Source organism: Mixophyes fleayi, chromosome 1 (assembly GCF_038048845.1).
Source record: "Mixophyes fleayi isolate aMixFle1 chromosome 1, aMixFle1.hap1, whole genome shotgun sequence".
Classification (NCBI taxonomy): Eukaryota; Metazoa; Chordata; class Amphibia; order Anura; family Limnodynastidae; genus Mixophyes; species Mixophyes fleayi.
The window spans coordinates 60,418,269-60,435,509 of record NC_134402.1 but is presented as its reverse complement, the minus strand read 5'-3'; the positions used below and the strand labels follow the sequence as shown (position 1 = coordinate 60,435,509).

The 17,241-nt window shown below is 38.5% G+C and overlaps 1 protein-coding gene across 1 annotated transcript; it reads right to left on the bottom strand.

Annotated features, from left to right (window-relative positions):
* Nucleotides 1–428: 428 nt before the first annotated feature.
* GNPDA2 (glucosamine-6-phosphate deaminase 2) lies at nt 429–15,459 on the bottom strand. The gene is made up of 7 exons (XM_075195159.1): nt 15,353–15,459; nt 9,020–9,189; nt 7,551–7,652; nt 4,831–5,013; nt 4,238–4,422; nt 2,655–2,829; nt 429–1,048 (listed from the first exon to the last, which is right to left on the bottom strand). Exons 2-7 carry the CDS (start codon nt 9,141–9,143, stop codon nt 990–992), a joined length of 828 nt encoding a protein of 275 aa, XP_075051260.1. The 5' UTR covers nt 9,144–9,189; nt 15,353–15,459; the 3' UTR covers nt 429–989.
* Between the last annotated feature and the right edge of the window lie 1,782 nt (nt 15,460–17,241).

The following is a 17,241-nucleotide window of genomic DNA, read 5'->3' as shown; positions in this document are numbered from 1 at the left end:
TGTAACTGGTTCAACCATGCTAACTGTAGTAACTCTTTCACTGTCTTTTATTTCCCTTTTAATTTTTTTTGTACCCCAAATAACTTGCAATGTTTTGTTCAATAAAAATTATTGATGGGGGGGAAAAAAAAAAATAAGATGTCCCATTAAATATTTAAGCCCTCTCCCTATTGGTGTAAATAGTAATAGTTGATTCTGCCGCGAATGTTAGCAGGGAAATTTTGCACTTTTAGCACGTAGTGGCTTGTAGGCCATTGAGAACACTGACCAATAACATGAACGGTCAGAAAGCCACCAGGTGGGTATCTCCAAGAATTCAGGGTATCATACCACTACCATGCTAAAATATGGTGGAGGGGGGGGGGGGGTGGTTGCAATTAAAATAAAGTGGCAGATGTAAATGACTTTGCACCTTGGTTGCTAAAAACTACAGTAAATGGGGTTTTATTTTGTTTTATTTTTTTACATTTTTTTTGAAAAAGTACATTGTGAAAACAAAACAGTTTGGATGTATCCTTAAAACATATAAGTAAAATAGTTACAGTGCTTAATGGACGAACCAAACAGGATAGCAGGCAGTGTGATAGAAGCAATCATATCTACTTGCAGAGTTGTAAGTGCATATCCAGGGGATTAGCCACATTCACACGTCTGGATACATTTACTGAATACATACATGTTTGTTAAAGCAAAAGTGAAAGTATTTCCTCCATAAGCTTCAGATCAGTTATTAGAAAGCAGTATATTTGTATTATGCAATAATGATAAAAAAAAAACAGCATGACTTTCAGGTTTGACTATATACTATTCCTTCTAATAAACATGTGTGTCTGCTACACAGCTTCAGAACATTATTTATACTGAATGAACAAGATATGGAATGTTACATGGCCAAATCAGAGATTGGACCCGAATAATAATACAGTACGTGTAAAGGTTTTGCAGAGCGTTTAGCTGCATTCCCATAGCTCTGCTCCTGTCCAGGCCATTCAGTTCTTCTTCATGCTGTGCAATGGTTCCACAAGTTTATTATGTACATGCATTAAACCTTGGATGAGAAGGAAAACAGTATTACTCAGGCTGCTGTCACGCACAATCTTTCTACATGACTGAACTTAACCCTACTCCAGGAAAAAAACAAAACACAATTACGGTCCATAAACCCAGTACAAAGCTTCAATTTCACATTTGATGACTGTATTTTCCTCTGAGCAACTCTCTCACTATATTTAAAAATAATTATTTTAGGCAGCATGTTGGAAGGGGTTGGGTACACAATTAGCATGGCAGTTATTCTGTGGACATGAAAATGTCGGAAGGCTAAATGCCGATACTTCCATTCTGGCGACAGCCTGAAAATGTGGACAGTGCGATTGTCGACATTCACAGAAATGCCCACCTTACAAGAGCAATGCCGGCTGGTCCAAGGTACACACAATCAGCAAAGATTTGCGAGTGTTTTGGGAGGCGGGGGGGGAGGGTATTTTTAAACTTTGTTATTTTCTATGACCGTTTTGCACCGGTGGGTCCATCCACCCCACCCCCCCCCCCCCCCCCCCGGCATTGCTCTTTTAATGTCAGCATTGTGAATGTCGACAATTACTCTGTCCACATTTAACCTGCAGACATTTTCATGTTGACGGGATAACTGCAAACATTTCCATTGTCTGAAATGACCGCATCACATTGGAAGTACATAATAAAAGGAAGAACCCAGCAAAAAAGTGTAGAGAAAAAATATAAAATAATTACAAAAAAAATAAAATACCCCTCTATACAGCAGAAATAAGGGTATCACTTTTCATGTTTTATTCAGAAGAGACCACTGTAAGTAAACTCAGACTAAAAGTACATCTGCTAAATTTCCAGTACTAAGAGATTCAATGTGGACTATATCTAAAAGCAGCTATTACATCCAGGTTACAGCGTATATATTTGTCAGGAGACTTAATCCAGGTCTCCAATGAACTCTTGCAAGCTTTTCTACAAGTAGGACATATATATTCGTGTATAGGTTTGTGTAATTAGATACACATAGACAGAATCTGAGCAAAGGGCTTAGGGGCACATTTATGAATATTCACATAAAGTGAAAAATAGTTTTCAATCCTTATCGCAATAAGGATTGAACTACTTCTCACATTTATGTACAGCCCTGCACAGAAACAGCAGTTCCGAAAAACTAATAATGGTGACTGCTCCCAAAAACGAAGAGGAATGCAAAGCAGCAGATATCCATGATGTCTGCTGCGATGCCCCCTTAATAAATTTGCGGAGGACACTGTGGGATCTTAATGACCCGTTAAAAGCACTATCGTGCTTTATTAAATATGCCCCAATATCTAAAATGTTGTTTGGAGAGGAGATCACTTCTGTATTTAATTGGACCTTCTGCCCATTAATTAATAAATTTACCTCCTACTACAGCTCGGGATATTTGAAATATTCCTTGAATAGAGTGAGCGCAGTCTGCGGCATTGTAATGTTACATGGTTACAGCACTTGGAATGCAATAATATTGAATATATTCTAAAATCGAGGGCATTATGACATATCCAGCATACCTCATGAAAAACAAAATGTACAGTATCTCTCAAAATTATACTGCTTGTAATATGAAAGCTAACCATCTCCCTTTATTATACAATACTCACCTTTAAAATATTTCACAGTTTTAACTCGAAGCTCTAATGTAGCATCTTCATCACAGACAAATATAGTGCGGGGATGCTGCTGGAAAGCAGACACTGTCCACATGTGGTTCACACCCTCCTCTATGGCTTTGTACAGAGCAAAAGCTTTATGAGCGCCAGTAATGAGGATCATCACCTGCCAGATAAAAGTGTGACACAAATTAACACTACGAGCAAAATTAACAAATCCACTGGCTTTAAATAAGCTCCGAAACCTTTTCACCACAAATGGGGGAAAACTCTTCACATAAAACATCCAAACTTACTGTTACATGAAATGGGTGCATTATTCAGTACAACAGGGATTCTTAACTGAAAAATATAGTCCATGTACCCATGATACTCTTTAGCAGAGCTATGGTCTACAGATACATTTTGGACACGTGTAATTTAATGCAAAAATAACACATTTACCTTGTACCCCAAAAGAAAAAAGTAGTTAAAAAGGAAATACGTTATTAAATATAAACAGAATGATGGGTTCTAAAGCCAACTCTCTTTCAAAAAAAGGTTAAGATCTTCTGTAGTAATACTACTGAATACATTAGTGATGATATAGGCGAGTCATGGAGACTTCAGAAGCTTAGATCTGAAAATGATGTAGTCCATCCATCTGTACTATGTTTTTTTCCATTTAATAATGGATACAAATTAGTACCGAGATATTTAACTGAACACTGTTTATGGCACGCCTTTGTTGTGTAGTCAGGACTGAAAAGACTCTTCTGAAACAAAAGTGTTTACAATAAACTAACACAGTGATGGGCAACAGGGAGCACTGAGGCCGCTAACTTCCCTCTGAGCCTTCACCAGGAGCCTCCAGCTCATTCCTGTTTTACGGAGATTATGGATAATATACAGTGTTTTAAAGGCTAGAGGGCTGCCCATGTGACCCCTGAAGTGTATCAGGTTGCTTATCACAGTAAGAACACGTTCTTAATATTATTTGTTCCCTCCCTTTGCCAAAAGCACAGAAGTAGTTTCCGAACAGTACACATAAAAGCCTAAAACGTAAAAGCCTCCTCCGTGAGGTCCTCCGGCCCCTCTCTCTACCCCGCTGGGGGCTCTCACCTCTAATCTAGCTGTTCATTGAGCTTCTGAGTTACTGTGCTTTCTGTTAACTGTACTGTGCTGTCTCACCCTGTATCGTGTTTCTGTCTGTCCCTGTACGGCGCTACGGATACCTAGTGGCGCCCTATAAATAAAAATTAATAATAATAATAATAATAATAATGGATCTGAAGTACCAGTGTGCCATACGCTGATGTTACAAACATACTCTGTACAAATTAGGGTATTCAACAGTGGTGCATGACCGAATAAATAATTGCAAGCTTAAAAGAAGCATGCTATATAGGAAGAGCATCACTGATAAGAAAACAATGCTCAGGCTATGAAGATTTGTCATTCTTTGAGATAAAAGGTTAATCACTTCGTGCATACATTTTGGATGAGTGTTCTCCCAAGGTGAAAACCATTAGGAGGATTTTACAGAGTATTTACCTTTACCTAAATTCTAATATACTGACAAAAGGTATAACTACCTCTTTGGCATCCATTACTGTCCCCACACCAACTGTCAGGGCCATTGTTGGGACCTTCGAAAGACTGCCATCAAAATATTTAGCATTTGCTAAAATAGTGTCCATTGCTAAAGTCTTTAGTCTTGTTCTGGATACCAAACTAGAACCAGGCTCATTAAAGGCAATATGGCCATCTGGACCAATACCTGGAGAGTGAAAAAAAACAACAACAAACAAAACTGTTTTTAACATCTCAGAGATGAATCACTGACTTGTACAACAAGAAATTAATCCCTTGGTGGGGTGGGCTGGAATCTCCTTTAGATTGTGTTCACATAGATTACAGGGCCTATATTGTGTCTCTTAAGACATGCAGAGACCACTCCTTGTTAAATGTTTTTTTTCTTTTCTTTCCCCCACCCGGCATGTAATTTTTTTACTTTTTTCAGATTTTCTGATTAGAAACAGATTAGACAGACAGATACAGTAGATCTTTATTGGGTGTGGGCAAAGCAGATTGAAATGTTAAAAAACATTTTAAAAAAACCATAGTAATTATAATGATTAAGAGGCAATGACAGTTCTCGAACACAAGACACAGACGTATGATATACCTCCAACAAACAGCTCAATGCCTCCAGCTTCCTTGATTTTCTTCTCAAACTCCTCACATTCCACCTGCAGGTCAGTGGCATTCCCATCCAGGATGTGTGCGTTATTTGGGTCAATATCGATGTGCTTGAAGAAATTGTTCCACATGTATGAATGGTAACTCTCAGGGTGGTTCCTAGGTAGTCCTAAAGGCAAACAAATAAGACATGCAGAGATGCTAAATACAGCAGAATTGTGATTATTTTATGAAAGGCATGCAAGAATTGGAAATTTCTTAATTTTGCTTGCATATATTATTGTCTTAAAGGACAGCAAGATGGTTCAGTAATAAAAGCTGTAACTATAAACAAGATCTTGTCGAAGTCGGCAAATTGGATAAAGTCATTTCAATTAAAGTCGAGCAAACTTGGTTGTCTGTCTGAAAAGATGCGTACGGTACGCATCGACGTACAAGGGCACGCTACGGTGTGAAAGGGCGTACGCATCCACTACACGTGGCAGCAACAGTAATTGGTCTTTTACCATACATTCGCACTAACACGCATACTTATAAAATACTACACATTAATGGTAGTTGCAACACATAGTCAGTTATGTCGAAATATAGTAGTATTTATATGTTATATCAGAGTTACATGCATATTAGTGAAATACACGGAACAGGTTGAAGGAATCATATCATGAGTGGTATCATAATAAACCTCTTAACATTTCCTACTGTTTGGTTCACTCTGCGAAGGAATCGCAGAGTGCATACACAAGTTATGAATGATAGGGGATAATGAACTACTTAAGAGTAAGGAATCTTGGCGGGAAGATCCGAGCATACCCCCTGGAGAGGTGACCCCCTCCTTTGGATTCCTTAGGATGAACTAGCCAATGATTGACAACCCCTTGGACCTTCCTGAGACCTGGACCAATAGATGCAAGCTATACCATCTTCATTGTATTACTGTATTTCTGTGTGTATATAAGCAGCAGCTTCACATCTAGTGTTCAGACATCTTGTCCCCAGACTTCAGGATTGAATGACTGCACACTGGATCCAGAGCGCCTGCGATGAGTAATGGCTGTATTTATTATCACTTCGCTTGAACATATTATTCTACTATTTGCGAATAAATCTTTGTGCGTTGGAAACACAAATCGAGGTTCGACAATCGTTATTGGTTAGCGACAATACGCACATAACAATCTATAAAGCACATTTTACAAGTAAAACACACACATAAATTGAGTACTTTTAGGAGTACTATAGAGTCTAAATTACATGGAGTCAAAAAGACAACTTTGCAATCCAAAAAAAACCAAAAAAAAAAACCTTTAAAATTATTTAATGACTCCTATAGTTTATTGAAATGACAATTAACTAGTTTTCAATAATGAAATAGCAATTGCAATAACAAACCTGAATGTCAATGACATCAAATCTAATATTAGATTACACATGCATCAACATTGCAGTAGCTTTGGGAGAGCCGATCTGGGCAATTTAGGACCAAGAGGTCATCATCACATAAATACAGGATGGTGAACAGAGTTCAATCTCCACATCACCCAATAAATAAAATAATTCAATAACCACAACCATATTTTTGATGGCTCTGATCCCTCCATGTTGTCTCTTATGTCAATCACAGTAAAAAGGCTCAACTAAGTTTACTTTCCTGGATAGTGTCATTTCAAAGCATGGATCAATGATTGTGACGAAACGAGTGTGATAACCCTGTGACCATTCTGTTTCTCGCTTCTCACATAATGTAGATTATAGCAAGTACTTTTTATAGCCCTTTGCTTGTGTTCCCCAGCTCATCAGACTACAACTGCATTGTTTAATTACATGTGGCTAAGGGGACATTGTAGCTCAGTGTAAATATGTATATTGTGTATTGTATATTGATGACTTGCAGCAAGGTTGTTATTCATTGTCTTTAAAGTAAAGCCAGGGGAACTATGGGTAGGGATCAGGTTGTAAGATGCTGGAGTGGGAAAACTAATTAGTGTCCATTATTCTCACCAGGCTAGTCCAGACAGATCATCTAACAGGGGAGGTTCTGTGGAAGGTCAGCTCATCTTCACTCCCTCTCCAACTCCCCGTAGTCCAGCACTGACCAATGGTTAAGTAGAATAGACCCAGGGGTTTACAGAGGGAGGGGAAAGACTGTGGAAATTAGAGCCGAGATATAAGGATCCACTCCAAGGGGGGAGGGGGGTGTTCATTCTGGGATTTCATTCATGAAAGGTGCAAGATCTGGGTTTTGAGTTGTCGTTCTCTACTAGAGTCTATATATGCAGCTGAGAAAGATCCATGGGTCGTGAAGTCTGGACAGCCAGGTGACTACAACTCCTTAAGCTATTGGGGTAAGGGACAGATGATGTGGTAAACCTGCCTGGCATTTATTTACTCTGTGTACATAATATTCTAGTGTTGTTTGTATGACAATAAATGTTCTGTTGTACTTTTGTAACTGCCATTTGCCTTAATGACTATACGAATCCTAGAAGGTACTGGGTAGACTTCCCTGACATAGGAAGGCACCCGTGGGTGGCCAGCCAGCGTGAAGTGGGGAGCATTGGGCCAGAAAACCCGGTATCTTCACAATGATGGAGCACTTAAGTATAGATCATAATAGTTAAGTATTACAGGAAAAATCTTTATGCATAACAATATGTAGAAATCATATACAACTTCTGGTAATGTATGAAAATTACAACAACTCACCTACATATTCATCCATATTAAATGTCTTCACGTATTTAAATGAAAGGTCACCACTTTTGTGATACTCAATAAGTTTTTTGTAACATCCTAATGGGGTGCTGCCTGTACAAAAGCAAATTTAAATGTAAAAAATAAATAAAATAAAAATAGATCAGTCATTATAGAAAACAGACATATGGGGTACCTTAGAAAGTTATCTACGATGAGGGTGACCCTTTGGCACAGTGGTTAGCTTTCGTGACACACAGCACTGGGGCAATTGATTCTATTACAGGTTTATGTAAAACGCACATAAATCAGTCAAACGCATGTCTGTATTCAACAAGGAGGGAATGTAAAGATACGTCTGTTCATGAATATGGGTGTAGGTCTGCTCTGACAGACAATACACTGTAGGATAGGTCCAATATATATGATGTATCATACCAACAAAATAAATATAAAGTCACAAAAGAATGCACAGAAAATAAATATTTTCAATTAATATCACTAATAATAATTTTATTAATTAACTAAATTAGTTAATTTAGTCATTTATAACAAAACATTAAAAAAGTTTTGTTTTTTATCTTTTTTCCATAAAATACATTAGGATGTCATGAATGTCTATTGTACATATAATGCATTTTTACAGTTGCTCTTGATTGCCAACACAGCTTGCATATGTGACCGTCATCACAAGTGATCGGCACTTACATCAGCTGCAGGTCTGATGTAAGTGATACGACTGAAAATCACGTACCCTTGAGATGCCCAAAGCCGGACACTGCTTTGTGAGCTCGAGCTTGGTAGGCCATTATTGTACATTCTCTACCTACATAAACCCAGTGCCCTCCCCATTCCGCCTCTTAAACCGTTGGCTGTAGTAAGGGTCCATTGCGCTCAAAGATGAATTGGATGTGGTTGCGTTTTCTGGCGTATATTTTGTTAGTGGGCACGAGTAGTGCAATTTTACGCAAAATACAGCACGTATTGCCATTTATGTGCCTTATTACATCAGACCCTCTGTCTGTGTGTCAGTTTCCTCTCACAGGCCAAAAACATACTGGTAGGTTAATATTAGTGTATGTATACAATTTCAACTGTACGTAAATTAAACACCCCACCATGTCTTAGAGTGCTGCATAAAATGTTGGCGCTTTATAAATAAAGGTTAATAATGATATGGTATAAATTCATTTACATTATGCTCAGAAAACCACAGATCTTAATACACCACAAATTCTCATTAATAAAATCTTTCGAAAGACATTGTAAAAAGGAATGTTAAAACAAAACCAACTTTATTATTAATAACATTAAAAAAAACATTGGGGTGAAAAAAAGCAAAAGTAATAAAAAACAAACAAAAGATTAGTTCACATCTGTTTCACAATGAAACTCTTATGGTCCGAAACAGTAAAAGAAGAAGAGAAAAGAAAGCATGAAAAGGAGTTAGACTGACACAATTTGAACAGTACATCCATTACCTGTGGGTAACCCAATCGTGAAATAATTGTCAGGTCCAGGATTGAACTGAATGATACGATTACATATGTACTTAGCTGCCCACTCGCTAGCCAGGGCATAGTCATCAAGAATTACTAGTCTCATGTTTGTAATGAATAGCTCTGCCTGGGTAGCATATATGGATCACCATCTACAAACAGAAAGAACAGAAGCAGAAATCATTTTAGAAAAGTATAAGTGAACACAATCTATATAACCTTTCTGCACTATTCAAATTAGAAAGTTTCACATATAAAGCATAATAGTAAGATACATTCATCAGTATTACAGGTCCATGATTAACATTCTCCCAGAATGATCCAATGTCTCTTCTATTCTTTTGTGAAAGGAGGGACATGCCTAATCAAGCATAAACAAATGATATTATTTCAGAGATATTATTTATATATTTATAAAAGTGTTTTATTATTTATTTTATATTAAACGTTAAATTGAGGCATAAAAAAACCCCAACAAAAAACAGAAAACAAAAGAGTTTGGATGTATGAACTTAGCCTCATATAGGGGTGCGTTTGGTATGACAATCTTGTGGCACCAGTTTGCCAGGAGCCTCACATCACTACACTCTGCTGTTGGGGGTCCCTGCACCTTATACTAACTCTCAGTCTGTGGCTTTCCACTTGTTTCCATTCCAGTCCTCACATTATACCAATCCCCCTGCAGCCCTGTCCTCACTAACAGGTCACTACCTCCCATAAGATGAACATACTCAACACTGATTGCCTACAGGTTGTTCCATCTCCACCCCTTTGAAAACTCAGGACTTTTTGAATGAGCAGGCATTGTAAGAGGGATCACAAGAATATGGTACTCAGACCATTGCCAAACTCATTATAAAAAAACAGCAAAGTTGCACAATTATACTTAATGTGTATTTTAATATTGTACTATTTCATATACATAATGCAGACATTGACAAACTACTTAGGAGTCAGCAATTTAAGAATGAACTGTTTGTAACACAATATATATATTTTTTAGTTCTACGGTAATGCATATTGAATCCCAGCAACATACTGTAATAAAGACTAGCCTATAATTGCCACAAATATTAAATATCAAACTTACAGCGCCAGTCTGTACTCCCATTATACTTACATTGGCGGCATATGCCTCCATCAACATTACTATATGGTTCCTCTCCCACTACGGGCCATTCCTGACTATTACAGCTTACATGAATAGCATTATAATATGCAATGTTCTTATTTTTTCCAGAGCTGCACTCCAGAGACCCTGCTTATGGGTGGGTTATATGTGGCTCTGAACCAGTGGTCAAAGTGGAAATTTAAAAGTGGTGGTATTTATAATGTAAGTGAATGGAATTTGGTAATTTTACTATGAAGGCAGTAGGAGATGTGGTGGTATGACATACCACCGTATACACCCCACTTCTACCACTGTATATATAATGTAAGTGAATGGAATGTGATAGTGTTACAATGAAGGCAGTATGAGAAGTGGCGGTATGACATACCCCTGTATACCCCCCACTTCTACCACTGTATATATAATGTAAGTGAATGGAATGTGATAGTGTTACAATGAAGGCAGTATGAGAAGTGTCGGTATGACATACCACCGTATACACCCCACTTCAACCACTGTATATATAATGTAAGTGAATGGAATGTGATAGTGTTACAATGAAGGCAGTAGGAGAAGTGTCGGTATGACATACCACCGTATACACCTCCACTTCTACCACTGTATATATAATGTAAGTGACTGGAATGTGATAGTGTTACAATGAAGGCAGTATGAGAAGTGTCGGTATGACATACCACCGTATACACCCCACTTCTACCACTGTATATATAATGTAAGTGAATGGAATGTGATAGTGTTACAATGAAGGCAGTATGAGAAGTGTCGGTATGACATACCACCGTATACACCTCACTTCTACCACTGTATATATAATGTAAGTGAATGGAATCTGATAGTGTTACAATGAAGGCAGTATGAGAAGTGTCAGTATGACATACCACCGTATACACCCCACTTCTACCACTGTATATATAATGTAAGTGAATGGAATGTGATAGTATTACAATGAAGGCAGTAGGAGAAGTGTCAGTATGACATACCACCGTATACACCCCACTTCTACCACTGTATATATAATGTAAGTGACTGGAATGTGATAGTGTTACAATGAAGGCAGTAGGAGAAGTGTCAGTATGACATACCACTGTATACACCTCTACTTCTACCACTGTATATATAATGTAAGTGAATGGAATGTGATAGTGTTACAATGAAGGCAGTAGGAGAAGTGTCAGTATGGCATACCCCTGTATACACCTCACTTCTACCACTGTATATATAATGTAAGTGAATGGAATGCGATAGTGTTACAATGAAGGCAGTATGAGAAGTGTCGGTATGGCATACCACTGTATACACCCCACTTCTACCACTGTATATATAATGTAAGTGAATGGAATGTGATAGTGTTACAATGAAGGCAGTAGGAGAAGTGTCGGTATGACATACCACCGTATACACTCCACTTCTACCACTGTATATATAATGTAAGTGAATGGAATGTGATAGTGTTACAATGAAGGCAGTATGAGAAGTGTCAGTATGACATACCACCGTATACACCTCACTTCTACCACTGTATATATAATGTAAGTGAATGGAATGTGATAGTGTTACAATGAAGGCAGTATGAGAAGTGTCAGTATGACATACCACCGTATACACCTCCACTTCTACCACTGTATATATAATGTAAGTGAATGGAATGTGATAGTGTTACAATGAAGGCAGTATGAGAAGTGTCAGTATGACATACCACCGTATACACCTCACTTCTACCACTGTATATATAATGTAAGTGAATGGAATGTGATAGTGTTACAATGAAGGCAGTATGAGAAGTGTCGGTATGACATACCACCGTATACACCCCACTTCTACCACTGTATATATAATGTAAGTGAATGGAATGTGATAGTGTTACAATGAAGGCAGTAGGAGAAGTGTCAGTATGACATACCACTGTATACACCTCTACTTCTACCACTGTATATATAATGTAAGTGACTGGAATGTGATAGTGTTACAATGAAGGCAGTAGGAGAAGTGGTGATATGACATAAAACTGTATACACCCCACTTCTACCACTGTATATATAATGTAAGTGAATGGAATGTGATAGTGTTACAATGAAGGCAGTATGAGAAGTGTCAGTATGACATACCACCGTATACACCCCACTTCTACCACTGTATATATAATGTAAGTGAATGGAATGTGATAGTGTTACAATGAAGGCAGTAGGAGAAGTGTCAGTATGACATACCACCTTATACCCCCCACTTCTACCACTGTATATATAATGTAAGTGAATGGAATGTGATAGTGTTACAATGAAGGCAGTAGGAGATGTGGTGGTATGACATACCACTGTATACACCCCACTTCTACCACTGTATATATAATGTAAGTGAATGGAATGTGATAGTGTTACAATGAAGGCAGTATGAGAAGTGTCAGTATGACATACCACCGTATACACCCCACTTCTACCACTGTATATATAATGTAAGTGAATGGAATGTGATAGTGTTACAATGAAGGCAGTAGGAGAAGTGTCAGTATGACATACCACCTTATACCCCCCACTTCTACCACTGTATATATAATGTAAGTGAATGGAATGTGATAGTGTTACAATGAAGGCAGTAGGAGATGTGGTGGTATGACATACCACCATATACACCTCACTTCTACCACTGTATATATAATGTAAGTGAATGGAATGTGATAGTGTTACAATGAAGGCAGTAGGAGAAGTGTCGGTATGACATACCACCGTATACACCGCACTTCTACCACTGTATATATAATGTAAGTGAATGGAATGTGATAGTGTTACAATGAAGGCAGTATGAGAAGTGTCAGTATGACATACCACCGTATACACCCCACTTCTACCACTGTATATATAATGTAAGTGAATGGAATGTGATAGTGTTACAATGAAGGCAGTAGGAGAAGTGTCAGTATGACATACCACCTTATACCCCCCACTTCTACCACTGTATATATAATGTAAGTGAATGGAATGTGATAGTGTTACAATGAAGGCAGTATGAGAAGTGTCAGTATGACATACCACCATATACACCTCACTTCTACCACTGTATATATAATGTAAGTGAATGGAATGTGATAGTGTTACAATGAAGGCAGTAGGAGAAGTGTCGGTATGACATACCACCGTATACACCGCACTTCTACCACTGTATATATAATGTAAGTGAATGGAATGTGATAGTGTTACAATGAAGGCAGTAGGAGAAGTGTCGGTATGACATACCACCGTATACACCGCACTTCTACCACTGTATATATAATGTAAGTGAATGGAATGTGATAGTGTTACAATGAAGGCAGTATGAGAAGTGTCAGTATGACATACCACCATATACACCTCACTTCTACCACTGTATATATAATGTAAGTGAATGGAATGTGATAGTGTTACAATGAAGGCAGTATGAGAAGTGTCAGTATGACATACCACCGTATACACCCCACTTCTACCACTGTATATATAATGTAAGTGAATGGAATGTGATAGTGTTACAATGAAGGCAGTAGGAGAAGTGTCAGTATGACATACCACCATATACACCCCACTTCTACCACTGTATATATAATGTAAGTGAATGGAATGTGATAGTGTTACAATGAAGACAGTATGAGAAGTGTCAGTATGACATACCACCTTATACCCCCCACTTCTACCACTGTATATATAATGTAAGTGAATGGAATGTGATAGTGTTACAATGAAGGCAGTAGGAGATGTGGTGGTATGACATACCACCATATACACCTCACTTCTACCACTGTATATATAATGTAAGTGAATGGAATGTGATAGTGTTACAATGAAGGCAGTAGGAGAAGTGTCGGTATGACATACCACCGTATACACCGCACTTCTACCACTGTATATATAATGTAAGTGAATGGAATGTGATAGTGTTACAATGAAGGCAGTATGAGAAGTGTCAGTATGACATACCACCGTATACACCCCCATTTCCACCACTGCTCTGAAAACAGAATGCTATAAAGCTATGCACGGGTGTTGTTCATCACTCAAATGAGTTAACCATTGATTAAATGAGCAGTACTCAAAACTTAAGCAAACACTGCTATAAGGATAATACAGGTACAGGATCTTTAGATGAATGGGTGGGACTGACATAGAAAAGATCAAAACAATGCAGTGTAATCCAAATGTTTTCAAACATATGATCAAAGTTTCATTATTTTAATGGCCTATACATTGAAAATAATTATATCACTATGCGTGCGGGCAGACTGAACAATAATACTGCTATCAAGAAATCTCTTTTCTGCACATGATGAAAACATCAACTTTATTATATATAGATTTAGATTTTGTACACATCAACACATGAATACAGATTGTACAAGGATAAATCTTAAAATCATTGTGTCATGAAAACTCTAGTGTAAGTATCAGTGAAAGCCCCAATATTTTGTTGTTTGGATGCCCAGTGACCTTGCAACTGGTATCTGTGTTGGGACTAAGAAAGCAAGTTTCAGTTCCCACAGACAGTCCCACGCACTCTGTCCTCCGGGAGTTCTGCAGAAACCCTGTACTGAATGTGGCCAACTCTATTGTACTGACAGAAAAAGTACAACAGAATTTATACAGCACACAAACTGTACCTTGGAAAAAGGTAGAACGTGCAAACATTAAAAAGTAAAATTGAACTTAATTTGGTACTATAAACTACTAAAGAAAAAAAATCACTTCTAGTTAAAAGACATCGAATACAGTGATTTTAGAACAATATGATACTGCTATTGGAATATTTAAAATAATGATGTGCAAGATTGATAAGAAACTTCCCTGCTATGACTACAACATGGCACAGTGAATAACTTCCATCCCCTTAATATAATGATACAGTATATATGTAACTATGCAGCTTCTATTTATTACTACGATATAAAACTGTCAGCACTTGCAAACAATAACACTGGCTTTACAACTTGTGTGCAATCAATTAGTATTCCTTATGGACATAGGGTCAGAAATATGCATGTATTTATGTATGTATGTCCCATTTACAAAACACATGTCACATTTAAAGACAGGCTTTGGAAACATGTGGCTCTCTCCAGTTGTTGGAGAAGATCAAGTGCCACCATTCCCACTGAGTGGCGAGCCATAGGTTATCTCACGGTACCATCTACAGGAAAAAAGAGAAAGGCTAAAACAGACACCCACCAACTTCTGCAGACTCAGCAGTCACAGCTTCTCCAGCAGCCGCTAGCACTGGGTCACCTGACAGCTGTCACATGACTATTTCAGAGGCCTGTCTGTCACTCACACCTTGCGTCATCCGATGACGTCAGAACGTCCGACAGCTGGAGGTTTCCATGTTGTGGGTGGCGGAAGCTACATCGTGCGGTTCATTATCTGTCACTTGATTATAGCGCCATCTTGTGGATTCTGCAGAGCAGCCGTTCTTTTAGCCTTACATCCTATTTAAATACTTGTCATATTTTAGTCCATAATTGTCATACATTGTTGTACATTTTTTTTACATCAGGATAAGAAAATAACTTCTTCTAGTTACCAGTTTGTATTATTCGAATGCAACATATATAATAATTGCATTACTTAATCGTAGTGGCAACCGATTTTGGAGGTGCTAGCAATGCATACTTGTCAACTGTTCATATTGCCATAGAGTGTCCCAGGTTTTAAAGCTTTGTCACTGCATGTGTCCCTATTGTTTAATACTGTTTGCAATAAACCTCATTATTTCTGCATTTTAGATGCAATTTCTCTAGGCTTTATAAGCAATTATTGAAGAGGATTGTTTAACATGCAGGAAATATGAAAATACTGCAGTGTTCCAAGGTTATTTAACATAATATCTAGTGCCACTGTGTAGAGCTTAGTATATGATTCCAGTAATAACTATCCTGCATAGCCTGAAAAACTAGTCTAGGATATCTAGTACCCAGCTTCTAAGCCATGGGTGTAAGCACACCTCCCAACATTGTGGTTGTTCAAACAGAGAGGGTGATTGGGCATGACCATGTGTGTATTGTGTTTCATATGCACTTGACCTACCTTTACTCATCCTTTGCCCCCCACATTCATTTTCTTGCCAAATCCTGCCACTTTCAGTTACGCAACAGGACATCACCAAATCTCTCATCTACTCCCTGATCATCTCTCGGTTGGATTACTGTAACATTCTCACTAGCCTCCCACACTCTCATCTCGCTCCTCATTGTTCTGTACTTAATGCCGCCACCAGACTCATCTTCCTTTCTTGGCGCTCCACATCTGTCGGCCCCCTCTACAATGCCCTTCACTGGCTCACCTTTCCCTACATAATCCTTTTCAAGCTCCTTACCCTCACATACAAGGCCCTTGCCAACTCCACTGCTCCCTACATCTCCAACCTTCTCTCTATTCACACTCCTTCCCGTCCTCTGCGATCGGTCAACGATCGTCGCCTCTCCTCCCCTCTGATTAGCTCTTCCCACTCAAGTATTCAAGACTTCTCGTGTGCTGCCCCTCCATTGGAACGGACTCCCTCGTGCTATCAGAATCTCCCCCAATCTAAGCAGTTTTAAAGGGGCATTAAAAACCCACATCTGCCTAAAAGCCTTTCAGTTATCTGCCTAACTACCCACCTATCGGTTACCTCTCCCTCCCCTTCCTCCATCTTGCTCCATTCGACCCTGTCCTCATTTCACTTTCCCTATGTCTTCAGTTTGTCCACCTTTTAACACCTCTTCAACTCTACAGCTGCTCTTCCCATCTCCTTCTTTAGCCTCCTGCCCACCGACTCCACTCCTGCTTTTCACTGGTCCTTTTCTAAAGCTCTTGACCTGTTGCTGCACCCACATTCCTGGGCACACCAGGTTTCCCGCTGTCCTGACTTTCCTGCTGTCATGACTTTCCCTCACCCTTTAGCTGTGCTCTGAGCTTCCTGAGTTATTGTGCTGCTCGTTTATTTTACTGTAATGTCATAGCTAATACTGTCCTATTGTTTGTTCCTGTACGGCGCTGCAGACACTTTGTGTCACCTTACAAATAAAAATTAATAATAATAATAATCCCCCCCACTTAAAAAATGCCTATAGGGTGGGGTA